The sequence below is a fragment of the Erinaceus europaeus genome, chromosome 10 (genome assembly GCF_950295315.1).
Source record: "Erinaceus europaeus chromosome 10, mEriEur2.1, whole genome shotgun sequence".
Classification (NCBI taxonomy): Eukaryota; Metazoa; Chordata; class Mammalia; order Eulipotyphla; family Erinaceidae; genus Erinaceus; species Erinaceus europaeus.
Window position 1 is genome coordinate 55976826 of NC_080171.1, and position 24988 is coordinate 56001813.

General features: G+C 41.2%; 1 protein-coding gene across 1 annotated transcript; it reads right to left on the bottom strand.

Moving 5' to 3' along the window:
- Window positions 1-6524: 6524 nt before the first annotated feature.
- Window positions 6525-7571, bottom strand: LOC103124865 (interferon omega-1). Its single transcript, XM_007535625.2, has one exon. It carries the CDS (start codon window positions 7104-7106, stop codon window positions 6525-6527), a length of 582 nt encoding a protein of 193 aa, XP_007535687.1. The 5' UTR covers window positions 7107-7571.
- Between the last annotated feature and the right edge of the window lie 17417 nt (window positions 7572-24988).

Consider the following 24988-nt stretch of genomic DNA (forward strand, 5'->3'; position numbering starts at 1 on the left):
AGTAAATACAATAGTTTGTACATGCATAACATTCCCCAGTTTCCCATATAACAATACAACCCCCACCAGGTCCTCTGTTATCCTTCTTGGACCTATATTCTCTCCACCCACCCACTCCAGAGTCTTTTACTTTGGTGTGATATGCCAATTCCATTTCAGGTTCTACTTGTGTTTTCTTTTCTGATCTTGTTTTTCAACTTCTGCCTGAGGGTGAGATAATCCCATATTTATCCTTCTGTTTCTGACTTATTTCACTTAACATGAATTTTTCAAGGTCCACCCAAGATCGGCTGAAAATGGTGAAGTCACCATTTTTTACAGCTGAGTAGTATTCCATTGTGTATATATACCACAACTTGCTCAGCCACTCATCTGTTGTTGGACACCTGGGTTGCTTCTAGGTTTTGGCTATTACAAATTGTGATGCCAAGAACATATGTGTACGCAGATATTTTTGGATGGGTGTGTTGGGTTCCTTAGGATATATCCCCAGGAGAGGAATTGCAGGATCATAGGGTAGGTCCATTTCTAGCCTTGTGAGAGTTCTCCAGACTGTTCTCCTCAGAGGTTGGACCAATTGACATTCCCACCAGCAGTTTAGGAGGGTTCCTTTGACCCCACACCTTCTCCAGCATTTGCTGCTGTTACCTCTTCTGATGTATGACATTCTCACAGGAGTGAAGTGGTATCTCAACGTTGTCTTTATTTGCATTTCTCTGACAATCAGAGACTTGGAGCATTTTTTCATGTGTTTCTCAGTCTTTTGGATCTCTTCTGTGCTGAATATTCTTTCCATGTCCTCCCCCCATTTTTGGATGGGGTTATTTGTTGTCTTGTTGTTGAGTTTGGCAAGCCCTTTATATATGTTGGTTATTAACCTCTTGTCTGATTTATGGCATGTAAAGATCTTCTCCCATTCTGTGAGGGGTCTCTTGGTTTGGGTAGTGGTTTCTTTTGCTGTGAAGAAGCTTTTTAATTTGATGTAGTCCCATAGGTTTATACTTGCCTTAGTCTTCTTTGTAATTGGATTTGTTTAATTGAAGATGTCTTTAAAATTTATGTGGAAAAGAGTTCCGCCAATCTTTTCCTCTAAGTATCTGATAGTTTGTGGTCTAACATCCAAGTCCTTGATCCACCTGGAATTTACTTTTGTCTTTGGTGAAATACAGTGGTTCAGTTTCATTCTTCTGCATGTTTCAACCCATTGTTTCCAACACCATTTGTTGCAGAGACTCTGTTTTCCCCATTTAATAGTCTGGGCTCCTTTGTCAAAGATCAGATGTCCATTGGTGTGGGGGAAGTGGCATGTGACTTCTGGCTGCTGACATTGACATCTATTATTTTGCAGTGGAGAAAAAAATTCAAGCAAGTCCTGTTGTTCTGGTGTGACAGAGAAGCACTTGTGTGTTTTATTTTTTATTTTTTTACTATCTTAATTTTGTTTATTGGGTAGAGACAGCCAGAAATCCAGAGGGAAGGGGGTAATAGAAAGGGAGAGACAGATAGACACTTGCAACATTGCTTCACCACTCACAAAGCTTTCCTTCTGCAGGTGGGGACTGGGGGCTCGAAACTGGGTCCTTGCGCATTATTGCATATGCGCTCAACCAGGTGTGCCACCACCCAGTCCCCTGAGAAGCACTTCTTTTCAGAGATATCTAAACATGAAGACTTCCTGCTGTCCATAGCCAGGACACTAGGAGGGACGAAGCACATGATCACATGCGCCAGCAAATAGATGGTACCATTGAGCTCAGTGATTTAGGGACCACAGTGAAACTGTGCTTAGCCATGAATGCATAGCTCCTAGTCTGCACCTGATTGTGGGAAGGGAGAACCCCAAGCCAAGATAAACTACCAAGTGGCCCAATCCAACCACACAGATGTGCCTCAGGGTTTATAGTTTCTAAAAGTGGAAATTTACAAGTTGTTTATGAAGTATGCTTAACACCATTGGCTTTGAGATTTAATGATAATTGAAATACACTGCACTTCCACAGTCAATTACCTCACATTAACCCTGCAGGTGAATAAAGGATGATTAGTCAGAACAGAGGAAGAAACCACATTTTAATCTTTCTCCATGGGTTGCCCAAAGAGTCATGTCCTTCTTGAAGTTGTAGATTTGTTTGCTCATAATGTATAAGCTACAGAAAGATTTATTCCATAATAGATTAATCTTCTTCTAGCATTTGCCCTTCTTCCCTAGCCAGTCAACAGCGTCAGGTTGAGCCTGATGTAAAGTTTCGAGACCTCCTTTGAATCTGGAGAGGTGGCAGTCATTGACTATGTGGGTCATAGTCTGTCTGTAGCCGCAGGGGCAGTTCGGGTCGTCTCTGGCTCCCCAGTGATGGAACATAGTGGCGCACCGGCCATGGCCTGTTCAATAGCGATTGAGGAGGGCCCAATCATAACGTGCTAGGTCAAAGCCGGGTTGACGCTTGCAGGGGTCTGTAATGAGGTGTTGGTTCTTCACCTCAGCTGACTGCCAACTCTGTTTCCAAGAGTCTGGAACAGAGAAGTTCAGTGTAGGCATAGGGGACCAGATTGGGTGACGAGACGTCAAGCATTGGACAGGGTGGGCGAAGATATCCGCGTATATTGGCAGGTCCGGTCGAGCGTAGACGTGGGAAATGAACTTAGATGATGCCGCATCCCGACGAATATCTGGCGGGGCGATGTTGCTAAGAACTGGCAGCCATGGAACCGGGGTGGAACGGATGGTTCCAGAAATTATCCTCCTGGAGGAATATAATTTGGAATCGACCAAGTGGACATGGGGGCTACGGAACCATACTGGGGCACAGTATTCTGCAGTGGAATAGCATAATGCCAGAGATGATGATCGTAGTGTGGAAGCGCTCGCGCCCCATGAGGAGCTGGCCAGTCTTGCAATGATGTTATTCCTCGCGCCCACCTTTGCTGCAGTTTTTATGAGATGTTCGTGAAATGACAGAGTGCGATTGAGAGTAACGCCAAGATAGACTGGCTGGGTTTCATGCCGGATTCTCGTATCGCCAAGCTGCACATTAAGCTCACGCGAGGCCGAGGCATGGTGTAGATGGAAAACAGATGATACCGTTTTTGCAGTGCTAGGGATTAGTCGCCATTTTTTACAGTAATCAGATATCAGAGACATGTCTTTCGTGAGTGTTTCCTCGAGGATGTCGAACTTGGATGCCTGAGTTGCACAGCAGATGTCATCGGCGTAGATGAACTTCCTTGAAGAAGTTTCTGGGAGGTCATTGATGTAAATATTAAATAGCGTAGGAGCCAGAACAGAGCCCTGGGGGAGGCCACTTGAGATAAGTCTCCATCTGCTAGACTTGTCACCCAGATGCACCCGGAATCTTCTGTTTTGGAGAAGAAACGATATAGTGTTGGCCACCCATGGAGGCAGGCATCAATAATAGATCAATAATATCTAGTAAGTAAAAGAATCTCTTGTTCTTTCTGGAGCTGAATCAATAGAAATGGTTAAGACACATGTGGTTCATAGTCTCACAAATCACTATTTAATTAATATAAGAGGGGAAAATGGATTGAATGTCTCAAACTTTTTGGTGCATAATCATAGCTCTGAGTATATGTTCCTTCAGTCTAAGCACTTAAGACTGCAAATTGGTAATCAGATTGAATTTTAACAGTGGGCTCAAGTTGTTAATACAGTTCTAATAATGACTTGTTCTTTGAAATATTAAATCTCCTAAAAGCTTAGACCAGGGAGAACAGAAGCAATTGTTGGCATCACTTTATAAGATACAACTATATGTAGATAACACTAAAGGACATAAATTATGGTGAGGTCTTGCGTGATACAGCAAATCCTAACAATGGGATTTTCAAAGTTAACACACCTGTCAAATAATTTGGTTATAACAATAACTATCTATTGCCTTCTTAAACCCTAAGACAGCAGGAAACTTCCCATTGTCTACAAAAACTATATTTCTCCCAGTCTTGGAACTTCTGGGGAAGGGCAAACTTTCCTGCATGTTTCTCTCAGTTCATACCAATTGATACTGCATCTGCTGATACCAGCCTATTCAGTGCAGTCAGTACCACCTGGACATTGGATTGTGTCCAGAGACGCCAGGTGTAGAATGTCAACCCTCCAGCTTCATTTCTTTGGTGAGACCTTTCCTAGCTTGTTGGACTCATTAATTCCATTTCAGGTGGTGCACTTCCTAACAACGCCTCAAAACCTAGCTATAGACAAGGGCCCGTGAGATAGGACTTATGTACACATGTAGCCATAAGTTAGGGGAAAATATACACCTTAAAGCAATAGCACACAATGGTTTGCAGTCAGTCAATGAATGCAGCAAGCAAGTAGAAAGACCTAAAAAAGACACCATAAAGTACCTAATCAAATAGTTTCTACTTAGACTTAGACACCCTCCTCACCTTGCTATTTCACTTCCCTCAATCACTCCAAAGCTAAACTTGTCAGACAAAGTAAGGACTACAAAAGCTGGATAAGGGCACGAGACTGGCATACTTTAATGATGACTCCTTGGTCACTAGCAGGCCACCCCACCACCTGGAGCCCTAGTCAGGAAGTCCTGTGATTCTCACACAGACATGATGGGAATAGACCTCTAACAGATCCCTCTTTCCATGGTCACTGGTCACCTCCATCAGGAACAACATAATGGACCCCTTTGTGGGCCCCTACAGGACCTTGCCCTCAATGTGGATCAACAATGGTAGGGACTGTTCATTCTCTTAAGGGAGGTTGGGCAACATACTCTATCACTCGAGGGAGATGAGTCCTGAAATTAGTGCAGCCTGGAATGTTCCTAGCCATGACCACAGAATGTGAGCTCAGATCTACAGCGATGTAAGGTTACATAGGCTCCTGTGTTGAATATGGGCCCCAACTCAAATTGATGGGCTTTGTAGTTAACAATATTTATACATTTCCCCCATATTTGGGGGCTACTCTCTTCCATGATCTAGCTTTCTAGTCCTTTTTCCAACTATGACACCATGTCCTTAGACAATATCTTGGTTCACCTACATGTTAGCTGTCAGACTCAGGGAAAAACTAATAAAGCCATGGGCCCCTTGGAATATACCTAAAATAGACTTACTAGTTTTTTCCAAAACGGAGACCTCAAATCTTCATCAGCAGTATTCTAGCCTTTAGGTTTATGATTAGTCAAAATTTGCTCTGCTTTCTGTCTGAACTCTTTTTCAGCCACCAGGTTCCAGATGATAGCATGATGCCAACCTGACTTCCCTGGGCAGACGACCCCACTAGGGAAAGAGAGTGACAGGCTGGGAGTTTGGATCTACCTGCCAACGCCCATGTTCAGTGGGGAAGCAATTACAGAAGCCAGACCTTCCACCTTCTGCACCCCATAAAGAATTTTGGGCCATACTCCCAGAGGGATGAAAAATAGGAAAGCTTTCAAGGGCAAGGGGGGGGATGGGATAGGGAGTTCTGGTGGTTGGAACTGTGTGGAATTTTGGAATTGAATCTATTATCCTATGTTCTTGTAAATATCTCCATTTTATAAATAAAAAATAGAAAAAGAACATGTGTAATCAAAGAGCAACCTCTACACACCAGATTTTTCAGTTATGGCACATGACCAGCAGGGGGCGCATGATCCCTATGTAAATCATCTATTTCCTTTTAACTTCATTCAATGCTTATATTTTAACAGGGTCGTTCCATCGGATCACGAAAGATATTTCTCAGAACACTCAGGTTCACAAATCTCCCTGCAATGTTTCTGAAAAACTCAGTACTCCCGTTTAACTTTGCTGGTTCTCTGGTTTTCCACTCCTAACAGAAACCTTGAAATTAGAAACCTGGAGAGAAACAAAATATCTGAGTGGACTGACAATGAGGAGGATGCTGTAAATTAGAACTAGATGGATTTAGTGAATCAAGACTAGGGAGAAGTAGGAGTAGAAATTGTACCAGATCCTGAGACCCACCAGGCAGTTATGTGTCCTTCCACTTCAGTTAAGAGAAACACACTTCTCACAAGCTAACTGACTGAGTCTGAGTCAGTCAGCTACCCCCAGATACCCTCTGCATCAGTCAGCTACCCTCCACTTGAACCCATGGAATTCCAGATATTTACACTGTCTCCCACTAATGGGGCTGTTCTATAAGATGAAATGTAAATTCTATTTTAAAATAGGTTTTAAAATAGTTCAAAAATTCAAGTAGTTCTATTTAATGAAAATTTAATTTAAAAAATAAAAGCAATTTTAATATAATGAAAAGGCAACATGTTTTTCTAAATGTTAACACAATCAAAGATAGGTGTCTGTTATGTGAAAATATAAATATTATTAAATACAAGAATAAATAAATAGATAAATAAATAAATACATAAATAAAGTACCAGGGCAGTCATCTCAGGGACACATTATAGCTTAAAACAACAAAGTAAATACTTGCTAATTAAATTCAGAAAATTCTATGACTATAGCAGAAACAAGAGTCTTTAGAATGGCCAGAGACACATACGCAAAATGGCAACTAGTTGATGAGATTCACTTCAAGGTGACCCCAGCTCTTCATCCTTGACTCTTTCTTGCAAGGTTGTGGACAGAGAGAAGGATCTCATGATTTCCACTCTGATGACCTCCCAGGCACACGCACTGTACTTCTTCTCTTTCAGGTAGAGACGAATTCTCTGGAAGTACCTCTTCATCTCCAGGGAAGCTCTCCCATAGCTCAGGGCAGAGTCCTCCTCTGTCCCCAGCTGCACCAAGCAGGAGTCCAGGTGTTCCAGCTGCTGGTGCAGCCCTGTGCGCACCTGGTCCAGGAGGGTCTTGTCCCAGGCAGCAGAGGCGCGCTCTGACAGGAGGAGCTGGAAGGCCTGCTGCACCATCTCATGGTGCACAGACATGACCTGGACCTTCTGCAACTGGCTGCCATCCACCTGCTGCCAGGGGAATCTGAAGTCTCTCCTGTCCTTCAGGCAGGACAGAGGGGACAGTCTCCTCATTTGGCCCAGAAGCCTCATGTTTTGGATGCTGTCCAGGACATGGCTCTGGGGCAGCTCACAACCCAGAGAGCCACTGGGGCCACAACTGAGCACCACCAGGGTCATCAGGAGAGACAGCAGGAGGGCCATTGGCAAAAGGAGGGTGCTGCTGGCCTGGCAGAGCTGAGTGACCGGGTGAACCTGGGATCCTGGGTTCTCTGAAGACAAGCTCTCAAGCCTGCCCTTTAAATAGGGAACACAGATTTTCACTTTCTAATCATCTCTATGCTTCTTCATTTTCTAATCGTCTCTATGCTTCTTCTTCCACTTTTCATTTTCACTTACTTGTTCTCTATATAGTCTATGGAGATACAATCAGTTTATATATTTTTATATTTTTTATTTATTTATTTATTTTCCCTTTTGTTTCCCTTGTTGTTTTTTATTGTTGTTATAATAATAATTGTTGTTGTTGTTGGATAGGACAGAGAGAAATGGAGACAGGCGGGGAAGACAGAGAGGGAGAGAGAAAGACAGACACCTGCAGACCTGCTTCACTACCTGTGAAGTGACTCCCCTGCAGGTGGGGAGCCAGGGGCTCCAATCGGCATCTAGACTCCCAATCAGTCTATTTTTTAAAATTTTGTAGTAGAAGCTCAAATTTCACTGTAATCATTGGCTATCTCAATCTAAATGAATACTTATCAAATGAGAAGAATCTCCCCCCCACCACATCCTAAAGTCGGAAGTACATTGCCCCCCCCCCAAGAAATTCATCTATTTCGAGCAGGGGTACAGACTGGAGGGAGCTCTAAGAAACTACTGGACACAAAAGTGTAGATATAACTTTATTCCTGGGGGAACACAGTCCCCATGGTGGGGTTGGGGGGTGGTAGGGTAGGAGCTGGAGGGCAGCTCTTCTGAGTTGCTTCTCACAGCCCCTTTTATGCACAGAAAGAGCACACCTGGCTACACACTGGTAATTATACAGTAGCATGATTATCTAACAAGATACATCTGATCCTAGGTTTTTACATAACACATTTACTCATTATTATTTCAGAACATACATCCAGTCCTAGGCAGGGAAATTCTGTCAGCTTCATCTTCCTTTCCATGCGTGTATGTATAGTCATATACACTTTCTCATTCAGCAGTGTTACTCTCTATTTTAGAAAACACCTTTGTATCCTAACCCTGGACTCCAATTTACCTTATTGACTTTGCAGAGGAAGTCAAATTTCTCAAGCCTCTGGGGTTCTTTTGGTATTTAGTGATACCAGGCTTACACTGATAATTAAGCTCTCGAGAACCAAGAATGGGTTTTTTAATCTACTCTTTCAGAAAAGGTATTAATAACTATTAATGAATGAGTTTGGCTTATGTGTCCCTTCCTATTAAAACATATTCATGTAGATTCAGGGGTTATTATTCACTAGGGCCACAGGGTTAGGAGAGTATACATGCTAGCATTTCTGCATGGTTTTACTCTAGACCTTCTCTTCAAGTTATACCAGAACTTCTGGTAGGAATCCTTGCTCTTCTCAGGAACATGTAGGTGTGGAGTTCTAATGCAAACATGATTTTTCTAGCACTCCTCTCCCCCGTTTGGATGGCACATCCAGTATATTTCTTTCTTCAGGAGTAATTGTTCTCAATCCACACTCATCTGTGCCTACTTGCTGAGAGTAGGCTCGCCAAAGTCAGGACTAAAAAAAGCAGTTATGCTGTAGAGTAGTATTTATTTATATTTTTGGAGAATACATTTTTTCTTTTTTAAAAAGTTTTTATTTATAAAAAGGAAACATTGACAAAACCATAGGATAAGAGTGGTATAGTTCCACACAATTCCCACCACCAGAACTCCGTATCCCATCCCCTCCCCTGATAGCTTTCCTATTCTTTAACCCCTTGGGAGTATGGACCCAAGTTCATTGTGGGATGCAGAAGGTGGAAGGTTTGGCTTCTGTAATTGCTTCCCCACTGAACATGGGTATTGGCAGGTAGATCCATACTCACATCCTACCTTTATCTTTCCCTAGTAGGGTGGGTCTCTGGGGGAGCGGAGCTCCAGGACATATTGGTGGGGTTGTCTGTCTAGGGAAGTCTGGATGGCATCATGCTAGCATCTGGAACCTGGAGGTTGAAAAAAGATTAACATATAAAGCTAAACAAATTGTTGACCAGTCATGGACCTAAAGAGGCTGGAATGGTGCAGATGAAGAGTTGGTGGGACTCCATTTTGTAGATAGCTAGTAGGCATTTTTTAGCTATATTCCAAAGGGCCTGTGGCTATACTGATGTTTATTTTTTTAATTTTTTTTTTTTAGCCTGAACCTGAAATCTGATATGCAGGTGGATCCTAATCATTGTCTGGGGAGATGATGTCATGGATGGCAGAAGGACCAGAAATATGGATCAGGGAAGAGAGTAGCTTCCAAATATGGAAAAGGTGTATAAATACTGCTGATCGTAAACCCCATTGATTTGATGTGATCTGGGGCCCATATTCAGCTTAGGGGCCTATGTGACCTCTGCATCCCTGCAGATCTGAGCTCACATTCTGTGGTCATAAGTAGGAACATTCCAAGCTGCCCCAATATCAGGACCCATTTTCATCAGGTGAAGGATAGAATATATTGTCCAGCCTCTCTTCAGAGGATGGAACATGGAGAATACAATTTTTCATTTTGGGATTCTGTCTCCTGCTTCTAGATATTTGTGTGAAGAACTCTAGTTCTTAATTATGGCTTCTCTCCTGATCCACAAAATTACCAATATCCCTCAGATACTAGTAGAAAAGGTTTGTTTTTGTCTATGGATGTTCAGGAATCACCCCTTTATAATCATTTTTACTGTAGGTAAGAGTAAAAATAACTCCAACAAACAGGGCAGTTTTGCACCTGCTTAAGATCACATATTACAGTGTGCAAGGACCTGGGTTCAAGGCCACAGTCCCCACATGCAGTGGGGGGAGCTTTATGAGCAGTGAAGCAGTGCTGCAAGTCTATCTGCCTGCCTGTCTCTCTCTCTCCTTCCCTCCCCCCTCCTTTTCCCTCTAGACTTCTGTCTCTATTATAAAAAATACATATATTTAAAAAGAAAGCTATAGGACTTTATTTGGTTGCAATGAAGCTCTGATGGAGTGTACCCAACTGATATATTAAGCTTAGCTAGGAGACTGTGGCCTATTGCAAAGAGCTAAAGGTTCCTACCCGGCATCACTAGAGCTTAGTCAGTGAACTATAAACAACCAAAACAAAAGGAAAGCAGGGATAAGAAGATCTCCCATGAAAAGAAGACTTCATGACAGTCTCTTTCTTCTGGTTTGCCTGCTCCTGGCCCTTTGGGGGTTACTTGGGCTCTCTACCCCCATTTTTCCTTCCAGTATCTTCCCAGTAAAACTACTTCACCACTGACAAAGTGTGCATCTTGAAATTCTTTTCTGAGACATGAACAAGAACTGAACTAAGTTTTCAAGATCAGAGTCCCCGGCATTAATTTCACCTTTAGTAGGCAAATAATTTTTATTTTGCCCAGCACAGATTTCATTTTTATGGTGGCTTTTTTTTTTTTTACTATAGCGATTAAAAACTTATTATCTACAAAGTTCCTGAGTTGGGCACAGTGGAAGTAATGATTAGAAGCTAATTTTACTAGAAACTAAAGGGTTTGGTTGTTTATTCAGTCCATGGGCTTCTTTGGCTCTTCTGTCTATCTCCTTCTGAAAATACAAGGAAAGCTGAACTTGAGCTCCTATATGTCAGGGATAAATCTGGATCGACCTTCTCGTGGTGCATCCCGTGAGTACCCATTTATTGGGGAAACTGACGATCCTTCCTAGCCGACTGAGTCCACATGGATCCCAGTCACTTTCAAAGCCAGCAACAAGCAGGCATCAGGCTCAACCTGACGCTGTTGACTGGCTACGGAAGAAGGGCAAATGCTAGAAGAAGGGATAAATCACTTTCTTTCCATTCTTTATTCACAATTTAAAAAAAAATGTACAATCCATTCTTTATTCACAATTTTAAAAAAATAATGTATAATTTATTTTTTTTCAAGCCATGTAGTTGGGCAAGGTCTGTCTTTTTACTCTTGTATTAAGTCCTGGTGCTGAAGTAAGGTAAAGAGAAGTAAAGGAAAGGCACATAGGGCTTTATCATTTTCCACTGTAACTTGCATGTTTTTGTTTCTCCTTTCAACTTTGCTAGAAAGTAAAATCCAACGGTTGTGGGTAGAAAGAAAACCAATGTAAGTCTGTATGTTTGAAAGTGACAGAAGGGAAGTGGGATTTCTTGATGAAAGAATGACTGAGTGACATTAGCAAACCCAGTGCAGCAAAACTGGGATCTAGGTGTTGTGGCAGAAAGAAAGACTAAAGGTTGATACTGACTTTTTAAAAAATCTGGCCACTTTGCCAAAGACATAAGAAGGGTAGCTCCTGGGTCATTAGTCTTGTTTTAGCTTTGTAAAGCCAGCTTCTTGCTTAACACCCATGCAATCAGTTCTAGGGGGAGAAAGAAGTTACACCAACCAACTCTCAAGGGGCTGGCAATTAGACCTCATTTGCTAGAACACTAACTCTCTCTGGAAAGAGAATGCATACTAGCCAATTGCCAGAGCACTCTCTTTTATTGATCAGTCCACCCAGGCAATGAAAAGACAGCTTTGGAAAACCTAGAATTAAAGAAAAAAAAAAAAAGGTGGGGAAGGGATATGATGACTCTACAGTATTCTGATCATAATCTAAGCAATAAGCTTCTTTGGGGGTTCTAGCAGGGGAGTGCAGCTACTCATATACTCTCAACCGAAGACCAGTCCGTCTCTATTCTGGGGAGACTGTCCTTTTCCACTGAGCGCAAGACTTTGGGAGGGACGCACACGGAGCAGTGAGGGAGGGAGGAATGAGACACCCGCCTAGCCAGCCAGATCAACTGAATCAATGCTGGCGATCAATGGGGTGACAGATGTTGTAGCCAGATCGCCCTCACATCCTCGTGGGTTTACTATGAATCAACCATTATTCTAAATTCTTTAAAAATGTTAATTCAGTAACTCTAGTTGGATTGCAGCCACCTATATATAAACCTACATAGAAATATAAATTGGTTCCAAATTCACCTCATATCCAAGGGCAAACCTCAGGGTAACTAGATACAATATCTTTTCTGGAAAAGGCCACTATGGGATTTATAAACCAAGGAGAAACCATTGCGCAAAATCAGTAGAGTGAGAAGAGTAAGATGGTAACAGATTCTGAGTTCTACTTTGAATACCAAATGGTTGCTACTTGAAGCTTGTCTACTATCCCAACCAGGCCATAGAGGTGGGATTGAGGGTCAGTAGACAACTGGACATAGTTCTGATATTTACTGTGTTTCTATCCAAGGCTGGTCATTCTGGGCCAACAGTGCACAGGGTATGGTAGGGGTGAGGCATCATCTCAGTCATATTCTTTCTCCTTGTACAAATAAGAAGCAGCTTTTCTAGCGGGGACCATACTGTGTCTTCTATGAGAGTACCAAAGGAACCAGAGTGGGGACCCTGAATTCCTATGTCCCTTCTACATTCACATTGCCAGGAGCCTACCTGTGCTGGGTAGTGTTGTGATCAACAATGCTTCAAACTCAACTCTGTCACCTCAGATATCTACCCTCCCTTCCCATTCACGTCTCTAATACTGTTGAATATAGAGCAAATTAACAGCTTTTGGATATGTTCAACATATGGCCACAGAGATTTTTCATGGTAAAGTGACCATATAGAGGCACAGCAAACATTTGTTTATCCATGGAACAGAAGAGACATAAAAATGCATGCTTTCTTCTCAGAGGGAGAAACCTGAGTAGTCTAAATAAAATGATTCCCACTGGAATACTACTCAGCTATTAAAAATGATGAATTCACCTTCTTCACCTCATCTTGGATGGAGCTTGAAGGAATTATGTTAAGTGAGACAAGTCAGAAAGAGAAGGATGAATATAAGATGATCTCACTCATAGAAGTTAAGAAATAAGAACAGAAAGGGAAAAAAAAGAACAGAAAGGAAAACACAAAGCAGAACTTGGACTGGAGTTGGTATATTGCACCAAAGTTAAAGACTCTGGGGTAGAGGGGAAGGTTCAGGTCCTAGAACATGATGGCAGAGACCTAGTGGGGGAGGGGTTAAATTGTTATGTGTAAAACTGAGAAATGTTATGCGTATATAAACTATTGTATGTTACCATTGACTGTAAACCATTAATCCCCCAATAAAAATTCTGAGAAAAATGATTCCAACTTTATGATAGTTTGGAGATGATGCAACTCTGAAGGTAGTAAAGTGATCAGTAGTTTCAGGGGTTGAGGGGGCTTGATAGATGGAGTGCAGAAGACTGTGAGGTAGTGACATTATTGGCAGTTACATGTTATTATACATTAGTTCAAAAACTATGGACTATACTGTACCAGTAATGAACCAAAATATAAACTATGGACTCTGCGTGGTAATGATTTATACAAATCGGTTCAACAGTTGTGACATATACTGCATCTAGTAGGAAATGTTTAGCATATGTAGAGGCAGGGGTTATGTGAAAAAAAAGTCAATACTTTTGTTTAATTTTATCATTAACCTAAAATTGCTCTTTCAAACCATATTATTAAAAATTACAGGGCTGGGAAGTCGGGCAGTAGTGCAGCGGATTAAGTCCATGTGGCGCAAAGCGCAAGGACTGGCGCAAAGATCCTGGTTGGAGACCCTGGCTCCTCACCTGCAGGGGAATCACTTCACAGGCGGTGAAGCAGGTCTGCAGGTGTTTATCTTTCTCTGCCCTTCTCTGTCTTCCCCTCCTCTCTCCATTTCTCTCTGTCCTCTCCAGCAACGACGACATCAATAATAGCTACAACAAGAAAAAACAACAAGGGCAACAAACAGGAATAAATAAATAAATAAATAAATAAATATTTTTTAAAAAATTAAAGGGCTGGAACCCCACTTCTCCAGAGCCGCGCCTCACTAGGGAAAGATAGAAACAGGCTAGGAGTTTGGATCTACCTGTCAATGCCCATGTCCAGTGGTGAAGCAATTACAGAAGCCAGACCTTCTACCTTCTGCACCCCATAATGGTCCTGAGTGCATACTCTCAGAAAGATAAAGAATAGAAAAGTTTCCAGTGGACAGGGATGGGATAGTGTGTGGAATTGTACTCCTCTTATCCTACAGTCTTGTCAATCATTATTAAATCAATAATTTAAAAAAAGATGTTAGCGGTGCTTTACACATAATAAATGCTCGATTTTTTTTTAATTACAGGGCTGTGGAGATAGCATACTAGATATACAAAAAAGATTTCCATGCCTGATGCACTAAAGGTCCCAGATTTTTTTCTTAATTAGGAGATTAGTGGTTTACAGTGAATATAGCTGTTGGTACATGTGTGAAATTCTCAGTTTTCTGCTAAATACACCCATGCTTAACCAAGGTCTTCCTCTACCATCATGCACCAGGACCTTGAAAGTCCCCTTACCCCAACCCAGAGTAGTTTCATTTGGTGCAATACAGCAAACCCAGTCCAAGTTCTACTTTGTGTTTCCCCTTTCTATTCTTATTTTTCAACTTCTGCCCATAAATGAGATCATCCTATAGTCACCCCTCTATTTCTGACTTATTTCACTTAACATGATTCCCTAAAGCTCTATCCTAGATCAGATGAAGAAGGTGAATTCATTATTTTTAATAGCTAAGTAATATTCCATTGTGTATATACACCACAACTTTCTTAGACAATCTTCTGTTGTTGGACAACAGAGTTGCTTCTGTATTTTGGCTATAACAAATTATCTGGTTTCCATGGTGTAGTGGTTATTATGTTCACCTCACACAAATTGTGCTGCTATGAACATAGCTATACACTGATCTTTCTGGATGGGTGAGTCTGATTCCTTAGGAGATATCGCCAGAAGAGGAATTGCTGGGTCATAGTGTTGGCCCACTTCTAGCCTTCTGAGAGTTCTCCAGTCTACTCTCCAAAGGGATTTACATTCCCACCAGCAGCAGTACAGGAAGTTTACCTTACTCCTGCAACCTCTCCAGCATTTGTTGTTACTATCCTTTCTGATACATGACATTCTCTTAGGAAGGAAGTGGTATCTTAATGTCTTTATTTGCATTTCTCTGACAGTAGTTGACTTGGAGCACTTTCCATATGTCTGTTAGCCTTTTGGATCTCTTCTTTGTTCATATACTCTCCCCACTTTTGAATGGTCTTTTTTTACTTTTTTTTATTATTAACCTGTTTTTTAAAAATGGTTACTAGCCTTTTGTTTGATGTGTAGCATGTAAAGATCATCTCCCACTATGTAATTAGTCCCTTTGTTTGGGTGGTGGTTTCTTTTGCTGTGCAGAGATTTTTAATTTGATGTAGTCCCATTAGTTTATTTTTTTGTTTTTGTCTCCCCTGCCATTGGGTTTGTGTCATTGAAGATGCCTATACAACTTAGATGGAAAAGAGGGCTGTCAATATTTTCCTCTATCTGTTTCTGGTGCAACATCTAGCTCTTGATCCATTTGGAGTTTACTTCTGAGTGTGGTGAAATGTAGTGGTTTAATTTAATCCCCAGCACCACCATAAGCCAAAGTTGAGCAGTGCTCTCTCCTGAAGATAATAATAATAGTAATAAAAACAATACATAAAAGCCAATGTAAGTGTATTTTTCCAGTATTAGATTAGTTATTTCTCAGAACACTTTCCTGTTTGCTTTTAACTCCTGATAATAATCTCATCTAAAGAGACGTAAGACAAGCTAGTCTTCAGGACTGGTCATTGTTTTGTTCATTTGACCAGCAGGTGGCATTCTTCTACAAATCTTTTGGGACTCCACAGAGTAAAATGAAATTTTGTTTTCTATTTCCTTGTTTGCTATAGTTACTGTTTCACATACTGCAACAGGATATCCTCTTGTTTCCAAAAATGTTCAGAGTGAGGAAAAAAAAAATCCTCTCATGAAAGTTTCTGAAAAACCTACAACTTTCACTCAACTCTTGCTTTTAAAAGTAGCTTTGTTCTCTAGATGGGAAATGACACCCAGAAACTAGTGGGAGAAGTAAGGAGCTGTCTGAATGATCAGTACTGCTTAATAGGAAACGAAAGGGGATTTCTACTGGTGATGAAGGAAATGCTTATAATGTGGTTGTGACTTTTAAAATTCTAATTCTTGTACCTGACATTTTGCCTTCCTCTTTGTTTTCCTGGATTCCAGTCTTTCACTCTCATATTACACATATATTGTGTACTGTGTAGTACATTTTATAGAATATATTCATACATTAATATGCATATATTAGACTTCCTTATATAAAATATGCATATGTATTATTCCCAGTTTTTTTCTGATTTTTTTTTTACATTGTTACCATTGTGTAATCAGTCACACACACATAGAAGTAGATGGTTCACTATTATCACATGGATCAATATGAAAGAAAAAAATAAGGAACTTCCACCATCTGTTGAAACCTCACTCAGTGGAGGGCAATCTTCTAAATTCTTTTGGAAAGTCCTGGTTGAAGTGGCGAAGTATTGGCTCAGGACACCAAGCACACAGAGCACACACTTAAGGTCCTTCCTTAGCACTGCACTAAGATCTAGCAATGCTGTAAGTTTTCTCTCTTTCTCTGTCTTCTCTCACTGAATATTGGTAAACAAATAAAATAAAATTAACATCGTTGTTTAGTATAACTCTGTACTGTGAGTGATTGTTGCTTTCACATTCATCATGCTTAGTCTCCAGAAATTCTTCCATTACATCTGAGTGTCCCTACAAATACTTGCTACAGCCGTAGGCTTCTGCTCCAAGTAAGCTGGGGTTCTTGAACATCACCCTTCTCTCCAGCTATCAGGATTACAGCTTGCCCTGTGACCTCGATTATTTTTCATTTATTTATTTATTTATGAAAGAGAAATACAGAGAGAAAGATACAAATCCACAGAGAGAAGAGGGCACTGCTCAGTTCTGCCTTAGGGTTGTGCTGGGGATTGAAGGCATGAAAGTCTTTTGCATAACCTTTATGGTGTCTCCCCAGCCTGTGACCTCAATTCTTAATTCAATGCTCGGTGCCTGCACTACCAGTCAGTCCCCTGCTCCTGGCAGCCATTTCTTGATTTTTTGATAGGACAGAGAGAAATTGAGAGGGGAGAGGAAGATAGAAGAGAAAGACACCTGCAGACTTGCTTCACCACTTGTGAAGCATCCTCCCTGCGGGTGGGGAGCCAGGTGCTAGATGCTAGATCATTGAGAGGATTCTTGCACTTCATGCTGTATGCTTAACTAGATGTTCCAACGCCTACTTTAATTTTTCTAACTCCCTTCTCTGTGTCATCTGAAACTCTCTCACACACATATATATATTTTTTAATTTCTTATTTATATAAAAGAAACATTGACAAAACCATAGGATGAAAGGGGTACAACTCCACACAACTCCCACCACCAGAACTCCATATCCCATCCCCACCCTTGATAGCTTTCCTGTTCTTTAACCCTCTGGGAGTATGGGCCCAAGGTCATTATGGGGTGTAGAAGGTAGAAGGTCTGGCTTCTGTCATTGCTTCCCTGCTGAACATAGGCATTGATCCATACTCCCAGCCTGCCTCTCTCTTTCCCTAGTGGGGAGGGATTTTGGGGATTCGGAGCTCCAGGACACATGGATGGGGTTGTCTGTCCAGGGCAGTCTGGTTGGCATCATGCTAGCATCTGGAACCTGGTGGCTGAAAAGAGAGTTAACATATAAAGCCAAAGAAGTTGTTGACAAATCATGAACATAAAGGCTGGAGTAGTGCAGATGAAGAGTTGGGGGGATGTCTCTGTTCTGTAGATAGCTAGTAGGTATATTTTAGTTATATTCCAAAGGCCTGTGGCTATACTAGTTTTACTCTATGCTATACCTGAGGAAGATGGGTCCAGATATTGGGGCAGTTTGGAATGTTCCTTCTGATGACCACAGATTGTGAGGTCAGATCTATAGAGATGCAGAGGTCACATAGGCTCCTAAGCTGAATATAGACCCCAGATCTTATCAAATTGATGGGGTTTGCAGTAAACACCTTTTCCATATTTGGGAGCTATTTTCTTCCCTGATCCATCTGTCTGGTCCTTCTGCCATCCATGACATCATCTCCCCTGACAATAACTTGGATCCTGCATATCAGATTTCAGGGTCAAGGGAAAAAAAATATATATATATTACTAGAGGAGGCTGAGAGAAATTGAGAGCAGAGGGGAGGAAGAGAAAGAAGCAAAAGAGAGACACTGACAGCACTGCTTCACTACTCCTGTGGCTTTCCACCTGCAGGTGGGGACTGGGAGTTTGAACCCCCAGGTCTTTACACAGGTAACATGTATGCTCATCTGATGCACCACTGTCCAACCCCCATATATTGCATATGCATATATTAAATATAACACTTCTTAATTTTTTAAACTTTTTAATTATCTTTTTATTTATTTATTGGATAGAAACAGTAAAAAAATAAAGAGGGAAGGGGCCATAGAGGAAGAGAGAGAGAGACACCCAGAGAGAAGCAGCCCTGCTTCACCACTTGCAAAGCTTTCCCTCTGCAGGTGGGGACCCAAGACTTGAACCATGGTCCTTGTGCTCAACCAGGTGTACCACTACAATCTTTAAAAAATGATTGTACTCAGGGCTGGGAGATAGTTCATCTGGAAGTGCACACACTTTACCATGTGCAAGAACCCAGACTCACTATTATGTATTAGCAGAGTTTATTAACTACTAAAGATATAACTATTAACAAATAATATTCCCAAATGGGGACTAGTAGTGGTGCGTCTAGATTAGTGCACGTGATACCATGTGCAAGGACCTGGATCCAAGCTCCTAGTTCCCACCTGCAGGGGGGAAGCTTCATGAGTGGTAAGGCAGTGCTGCAAATAACGCTGTCTATTTCCCTCTTTTCTCTCAATTTCAGGCTGTCTCTATCTACTAAATAAATAAAGATAATAAAAATAATTTTTTAAACATGCCCATACTATCCTATAGATCTCACACTAGTATAAAAAAGTAATCAATAACCACTCCTAGATTACTCATCAGTGTATTTCTCCTGAACTGCTTGACCAATCATTCTCCACTTCATAACGATTACGATATAGGGAAAAGTTATCTTTCTCTGCTTTACTATTTCCCAGTCTTTATTGTCTTTTGTTCTCTTTTTTAAATGTAGTACTTTCTGGGCAGGGTTGTCTTTCTCCCCCTGAGTGATTTTCTACTTCATCTTGAGGTTAATACCAAAAGAGAGAAGTAAAAATGAAAGCCTGATGGGTCTGTATCATTATTTTCTCTACATCTTTCTTTCTCAATTCACCATTCTTAGAAAGCTGTCATTGTATTAGGATGCACTAAGGAAAAGGAAAGTGTTACAAGTGTGAGTCATTAATAAAGCGACTCTCAGGTGAAAAGATGACACCAGTTCTTTTCAGTGGGCTCTCCTGCTTACTCCAATGTGGTCTCTGCTTAATTCCACCAAACCAGTTTGGGCTAAGGTCATAGTTTCATCTGTTGCCCAGGGTAGTGCATGGTTTCAACCATAAAGCAAACTTAAGGACATTTAGTTATACTCCTCAAAATAACAATTAACGTTCATTGTAAGAAATTAATTAAACATGACACAGGCTTAAATAAATGTTAATATGTTAATTGACAATTACTGGTAATTATTAGATGTACTGATGTAACTTGTCAATCCATGAACTCTATCTAGAGAAAACTATATTTCAAAAAAGAGAAGCTAGGACCAGAGAGGTAGCAGACTGGGTAGGATGTTTGCCTTGATTGCCTTGCTGAGAACCAGGCTCCACATGGGAAGTGGAATGGAGGGTAGGAAGCTTCAGTAATGTGTTTTTCCCTCTCTACATTTAAATGGGGTGGGGAGGAGGAAATGATGTAGAGAGAAAAATAAATGTCACTGTTTTCTAGGCCACACTCTATTTTTTCTCTAACACTTCAGAGCACAAACTTCTCAAAACAGTATTTTTCATCACGGCACCCAGGAATAAACTTAGGGTCTCTTGCACGTGTGATATTATTTAGTAGTCTCTTGAGCTCAATCTTTTTAATTTTTTTTTTCCATTTAGGGAGAGAGAAAAAGAAAAGCAAGAGGGTACAAACACCATTAGTAGTCAAGACAGCAGAGAACGGAGCTGAGATGGAGAAGTTGATTAAAAAAAAAAGAAGCTTTAGTTTTCTTAAGGAGAGGAAAAGGGACACTTGGCACATGTAACTAAGTGACCTCAAGGGTAATTCCTTGGGTCTTTAAAGCTACAAGAGAGACCAATTGGAGTGGAGGAGGGGAGGGCAGGGGCCAGAAGAGCTACAGTCATTCTACTTTTTTTTCTCAAGTCTAAGGGAGGAATCCAAGCCATCTGTCTTAGAGGGCATTGGTTTTGCTTATCTCATAGGTGGTCATAGAAGAGAACTGGAGCATTCATTCCACACTGACACCAATCTGACAAGATTCGTTGAATGATAGTCCTAGAAAAGTAGTGACAAGCCACTTACAGTGGGCTTTTTAATGGCAAATTTTCTTCCTGGCCAACTTCTCAACCCGTGCCAAGCAGATTCTACTCTCCCTGTCATCAGGGAAAGAACATGCAGGGGAAAAGGAACAGTGATGGTGGAAAACTATTTTATTTCTGGGTACCAGTTCATCAATCACAGCACTTCATCATTCATAGAAATCCCTCATGCCTCATAGTATTACTGTGTGTATTCCTGTGTGGAGTTGGGGCTTGAACCAAGGACATGGAGCATGGTAATGGTATATGCTCTGCCAGGCGAACTATTCACTTCCTCAAACCTATATCTACATATATTGACATTAACTGTTCTTTTAAGTTATATTTATTTATTTATTGGATAGAGACAGCTAGAAATAGAGAAGGAAGGGGGAGATAGAGAGGGAGAGAGACACCTGCTGCCCTGCTTCACCACTCCCCAAGCTTTCTGCCTGGGGGTGGGGACCGGGTGAGCTCAAACTCAAGTCCTTGTGTACTGTAACACGTGCACTCAACCAGGTGCGCCACCTTAACTGTTCTTAGTTACACTTCCATGTCCAATATGGTTTCCGGTGATTCAATCCTACCAAGCCAACTATCACTGATGTTGCCAATACTATCTATGTTTCCAGTGTAGGAGGCCATTTTAATCCACACTTCTCATGAACACATTGAGCCTTCTAAGCAGTTTCAATCTGTTTTTAAAATTTATTTATTTAAAAAAGGAAACATTAACAAAACCATAGGATAAGAAGGGTACAGCTCCACACAATTCCCACCACCAGATCTCCGTATCCCATCCTTTCTGCTGATAGCTTTCCTATTATTTATCCCTCTGGGAGTGTGGACCCAGGGTCATTATGGGATGCAGAAGGTGGAAGGTCTGACTTCTGTAATTGCTTCCTCACTAAACATGGGCGTTGACAGGTTGACACATACTCCCAGCCTGCCTCTCTCTTTCCCTAGTAGGGTGGAGTTCTGGGGAATCAGAGCTCCAACGCTTGACGTCTCGTCACCCAATCAGGTCCCCTATGCCTACACTGAACTTCTCTGTTCCAGACTCTTGGAAACAGAGTTGGCAGTCAGCTGAGGTAAAGAACAAACACCTTATCACAGACCCCTGCAAGTGCCAACCCGGCTCTGACCTAGCACGTTATGATTGGGCCCTCCTCAATTGCTATAGAACAGGCCATGGCCGGTGCGCTGCTATGTTCCATCGCTGGGGAGCCAGAGACAACCCGAACTGCCCCTGCGGCTACAGACAGACTATGACCCACATAGTCAATGACTGCCACCTCTCCAGATTCAAAGGAGGTCTCGAAACTTTACATCAGGCTCAACCTGACGCTGTTGACTGGCTACGGAAGAAGGGCAAACGCTAGAAGAAGAAGAAGAGCTCCAGGACACATTGGTGGGGTCATCTGTCCAGGGAAGTCTGGTCAGCATCATGGCAGCATCTGGAGCCTGGTGGCTGAAAAGAGACTTAACATACAAAGCCAAACAAATTGTTGAACAATCATGGACCTAAAGGCTGGAATAGTGCAGATGAAGTGTTGTGGAGTACTCACAGCAGACTCTTGTGTACTTCTGTTTTCAGGTATATATATTTTGCCCTAGTTTATGGATACGTGTGAACCTATGCTCTATCTCACAGGACCTGGTCTATGAGGTTTTGGGACTTTGTTAGGAAGTGAACCACCTGGAATGGAATTAGAGAATACTATGAAAGGAAAGGTCTCACCCGAGTAATGAAGCTGAAAGGTTGTCATTCCACACCTGAAGTCTCTGGACACAGTCTAAAATGAAGCATGCTGAGGTGGTACTTGTTCAGTTGATTAGGTTGGGATCAGCGGATGCAATATTATTTGGTATGAATTGAGAGAAGCATGTAGGAAAATGCGGCCCATCCTAAGGTTCCAGGACTGGGGGAAATAAAGGCTCTATAGTAGAAATGTGAGGTTCCTACTGTCTTAGGGTTCAAGAAGACAATGGATAGTTTGTTATCATCACATTATTTGGGAATTAGGTTAACTTTGAAAAACCCCTTTGTTAGGATTTGCTGTATAATACCCAATATCACCATAATTTATGGCCTTTGACATTATTTGTATGTAGCTGTGCCACCGGTTGCTGTTCTCCCTGGTCTAGGCTTTTGAGAAAGCCAACATATCAAAGACTCAGTCTATATATTAAAAAGACTCAGTCTGTGCTTTAAAAAGTTTGAGACATACAATCAATTTTTCCCCTCTCATATTAATTAAATAGTGATTTATATGACTACAAATTAATAGGAGTGTACATAAACACCATTCCCACCACCAAAAGACTATGTCCCAGCCCACCCACTCTCCCCACCCCCACCCCACCCCTGTCACTCTGGGAAGCTAAATATCCACCCTCACCCTCACCCCAGGGTTTTTACTTTGGTGCCCTACTCCAGATTTAGTCAAATCCTGCTTTTAGTTTCCCTTTCTGTTCTTCTTTCTCAACTTCTGTTGATGAGTCGGATCACCCCATACTCATCTTTATCTTTCTGACTTAGCTCACTTAACATAATTCCTTCTAGCTCCATCCAAGGTGGGTCAGAGAAGGTGGGTTCATTGTTCTTAATAGCTGCAGAGTATTCCATTGTGTATATATACCACAGCTTTCTCAACCACTCATCTGTTGTTGGGCATCTGGGTTGCTTCCAGGTTTTAACTATTATGAATTATGCTGCTATGAACATAGGTGTACAAATATATTTTTCATTGGGTGTTATGGAGTCCTTGGGGTATATCCCTAGGAGAGCAATTACTGGGTCATATGGAAGGTCAGTGTCTAGCCTTGTGAGAGTTCTCCAGACTGCTCTCCAGGGAGGCTGGACCAATTTACATTCCCACCAGCAGTGCAGAAAGATTCCTCTGTCCCCACAGCCTCTCCAGCATTTGTTGCTGCTGTCTTTTTTTTAAAATATTTATTTTATTTATTTATTCCCTTTTACAACAGAATTTATGGAAGTGTGTTATTCCTAGTCAGTGAGAACCAGTTCCATGTTGCACTAGACTCAGTCCTTACTCCTTAACTTTTCTTGTAACTTGGTTGATAAAGAGAAGGCTCTTATGATTTCGACCCTAACAATCCCTTGTTGTTTTATTGTTGTAGTTATTATTGTTGTTGTCATTGTTGGATAGGACAGAGAGAAATGGAGAGAGGAGGGGAAGACAGAGAGGAGGAGAGAAAGATAGACACCTGCAGACTTGCTTCACCGCCTGTGAAGCGACTCCCCTGCAGGTGGGGAGCCGGGGTTCGAACTGGGATCCTTATGCCGGTCCTTGTGCTTTGCGCCACCTGCGCTTAACCCACTGCGCTACAGCCCGACTCCCACTGCTGTCCTTTTTGATGTATGCCATTCTCACAGGGGTGAGGTGGTATCTCAGTGCTGTCTTTATTTGCATTTCTCAGTTTCAGTCTTTTACACATGATCTTTTCACCTTATACTGTTATTCACAATTATACTATTGACCTGTGATCATTCCACCGATGTTTCCTTTGTGACTTTTCTCTCACTTTAAAGTTGCAGGTCATAGGAAGTAATGGTAAGTCCTTTTCTCATTCTGTACTCTCTTCCCATGTGGTTTGACATTTTTCAGTTTGTGGAAATACTCATGGACATAATAGCCAGTGGACATTTGCATTTAGTTATCTACTAGTCAACTCCAAAGCATACCTACTGTCTTTATTTTTATATCTGGATGGGCTCTGAAACAGCTTTTACTTAGAGAAATTCTCTTTTGCTTTTTGCCAATATAACATTAAACTTTATTTATATTGATGTTATGTTTCCTTAAAAATTAAAGATACAAACTAGCATGAGCTATATCTGTTACATTAAAGGTGACACATAACCAGGCATAGGCTTAAATTTCTTTACTTCTAACATAACTATAAGGCTAAGTAAATGAATTCTTCCCCTACTGTTAATCAGCACTAGCATTCAGGATAGGGGTTTTTGTTTGTTTGTTTGTTTTGTTTTGTTTTTTATAAACCAGAGCACTGCTCAGCTCTGGCTTATGGTGGTGCAAGGGATTGAACCTCAGACTTCAGAGCCTCAGGCATGAGAGTCTCTTTGCATAACCATTATGCTATCTACCCCTGTGGGATTCTTTTTTTTTTTTTTTGTAATTTGACAAAGCTTTAAAAAATTATAAGATTTGGGGAGCTTAATTTCAATTTCATACCTATACATGATATACACAAATATATATTCCCTTCCCCCATCCCTCCAAACACTGTAGTTTTCAAGAGACCAAGAAATAGGTTGGGAAAAAAAATTTTTTTTTGCAATTTTATTATCAGGGTCATTTATTTTCCACACATGAGTGAAATCACCTAGTAATTGTGGACAGGAATATTTTTTAATGACAATATTTTCTATGGAATAATTTACTGTTATCATAAAATGATAAACGAATAAATATACAGAATGTATATGT

Coding starts and splice junctions, on each gene's coding strand:
- LOC103124865 (XM_007535625.2), bottom strand. CDS start 7,106: ATGGCCCTCCTGCTGTCTCTCCTGATGACCCTGGTGGTGCTCAGTTGT.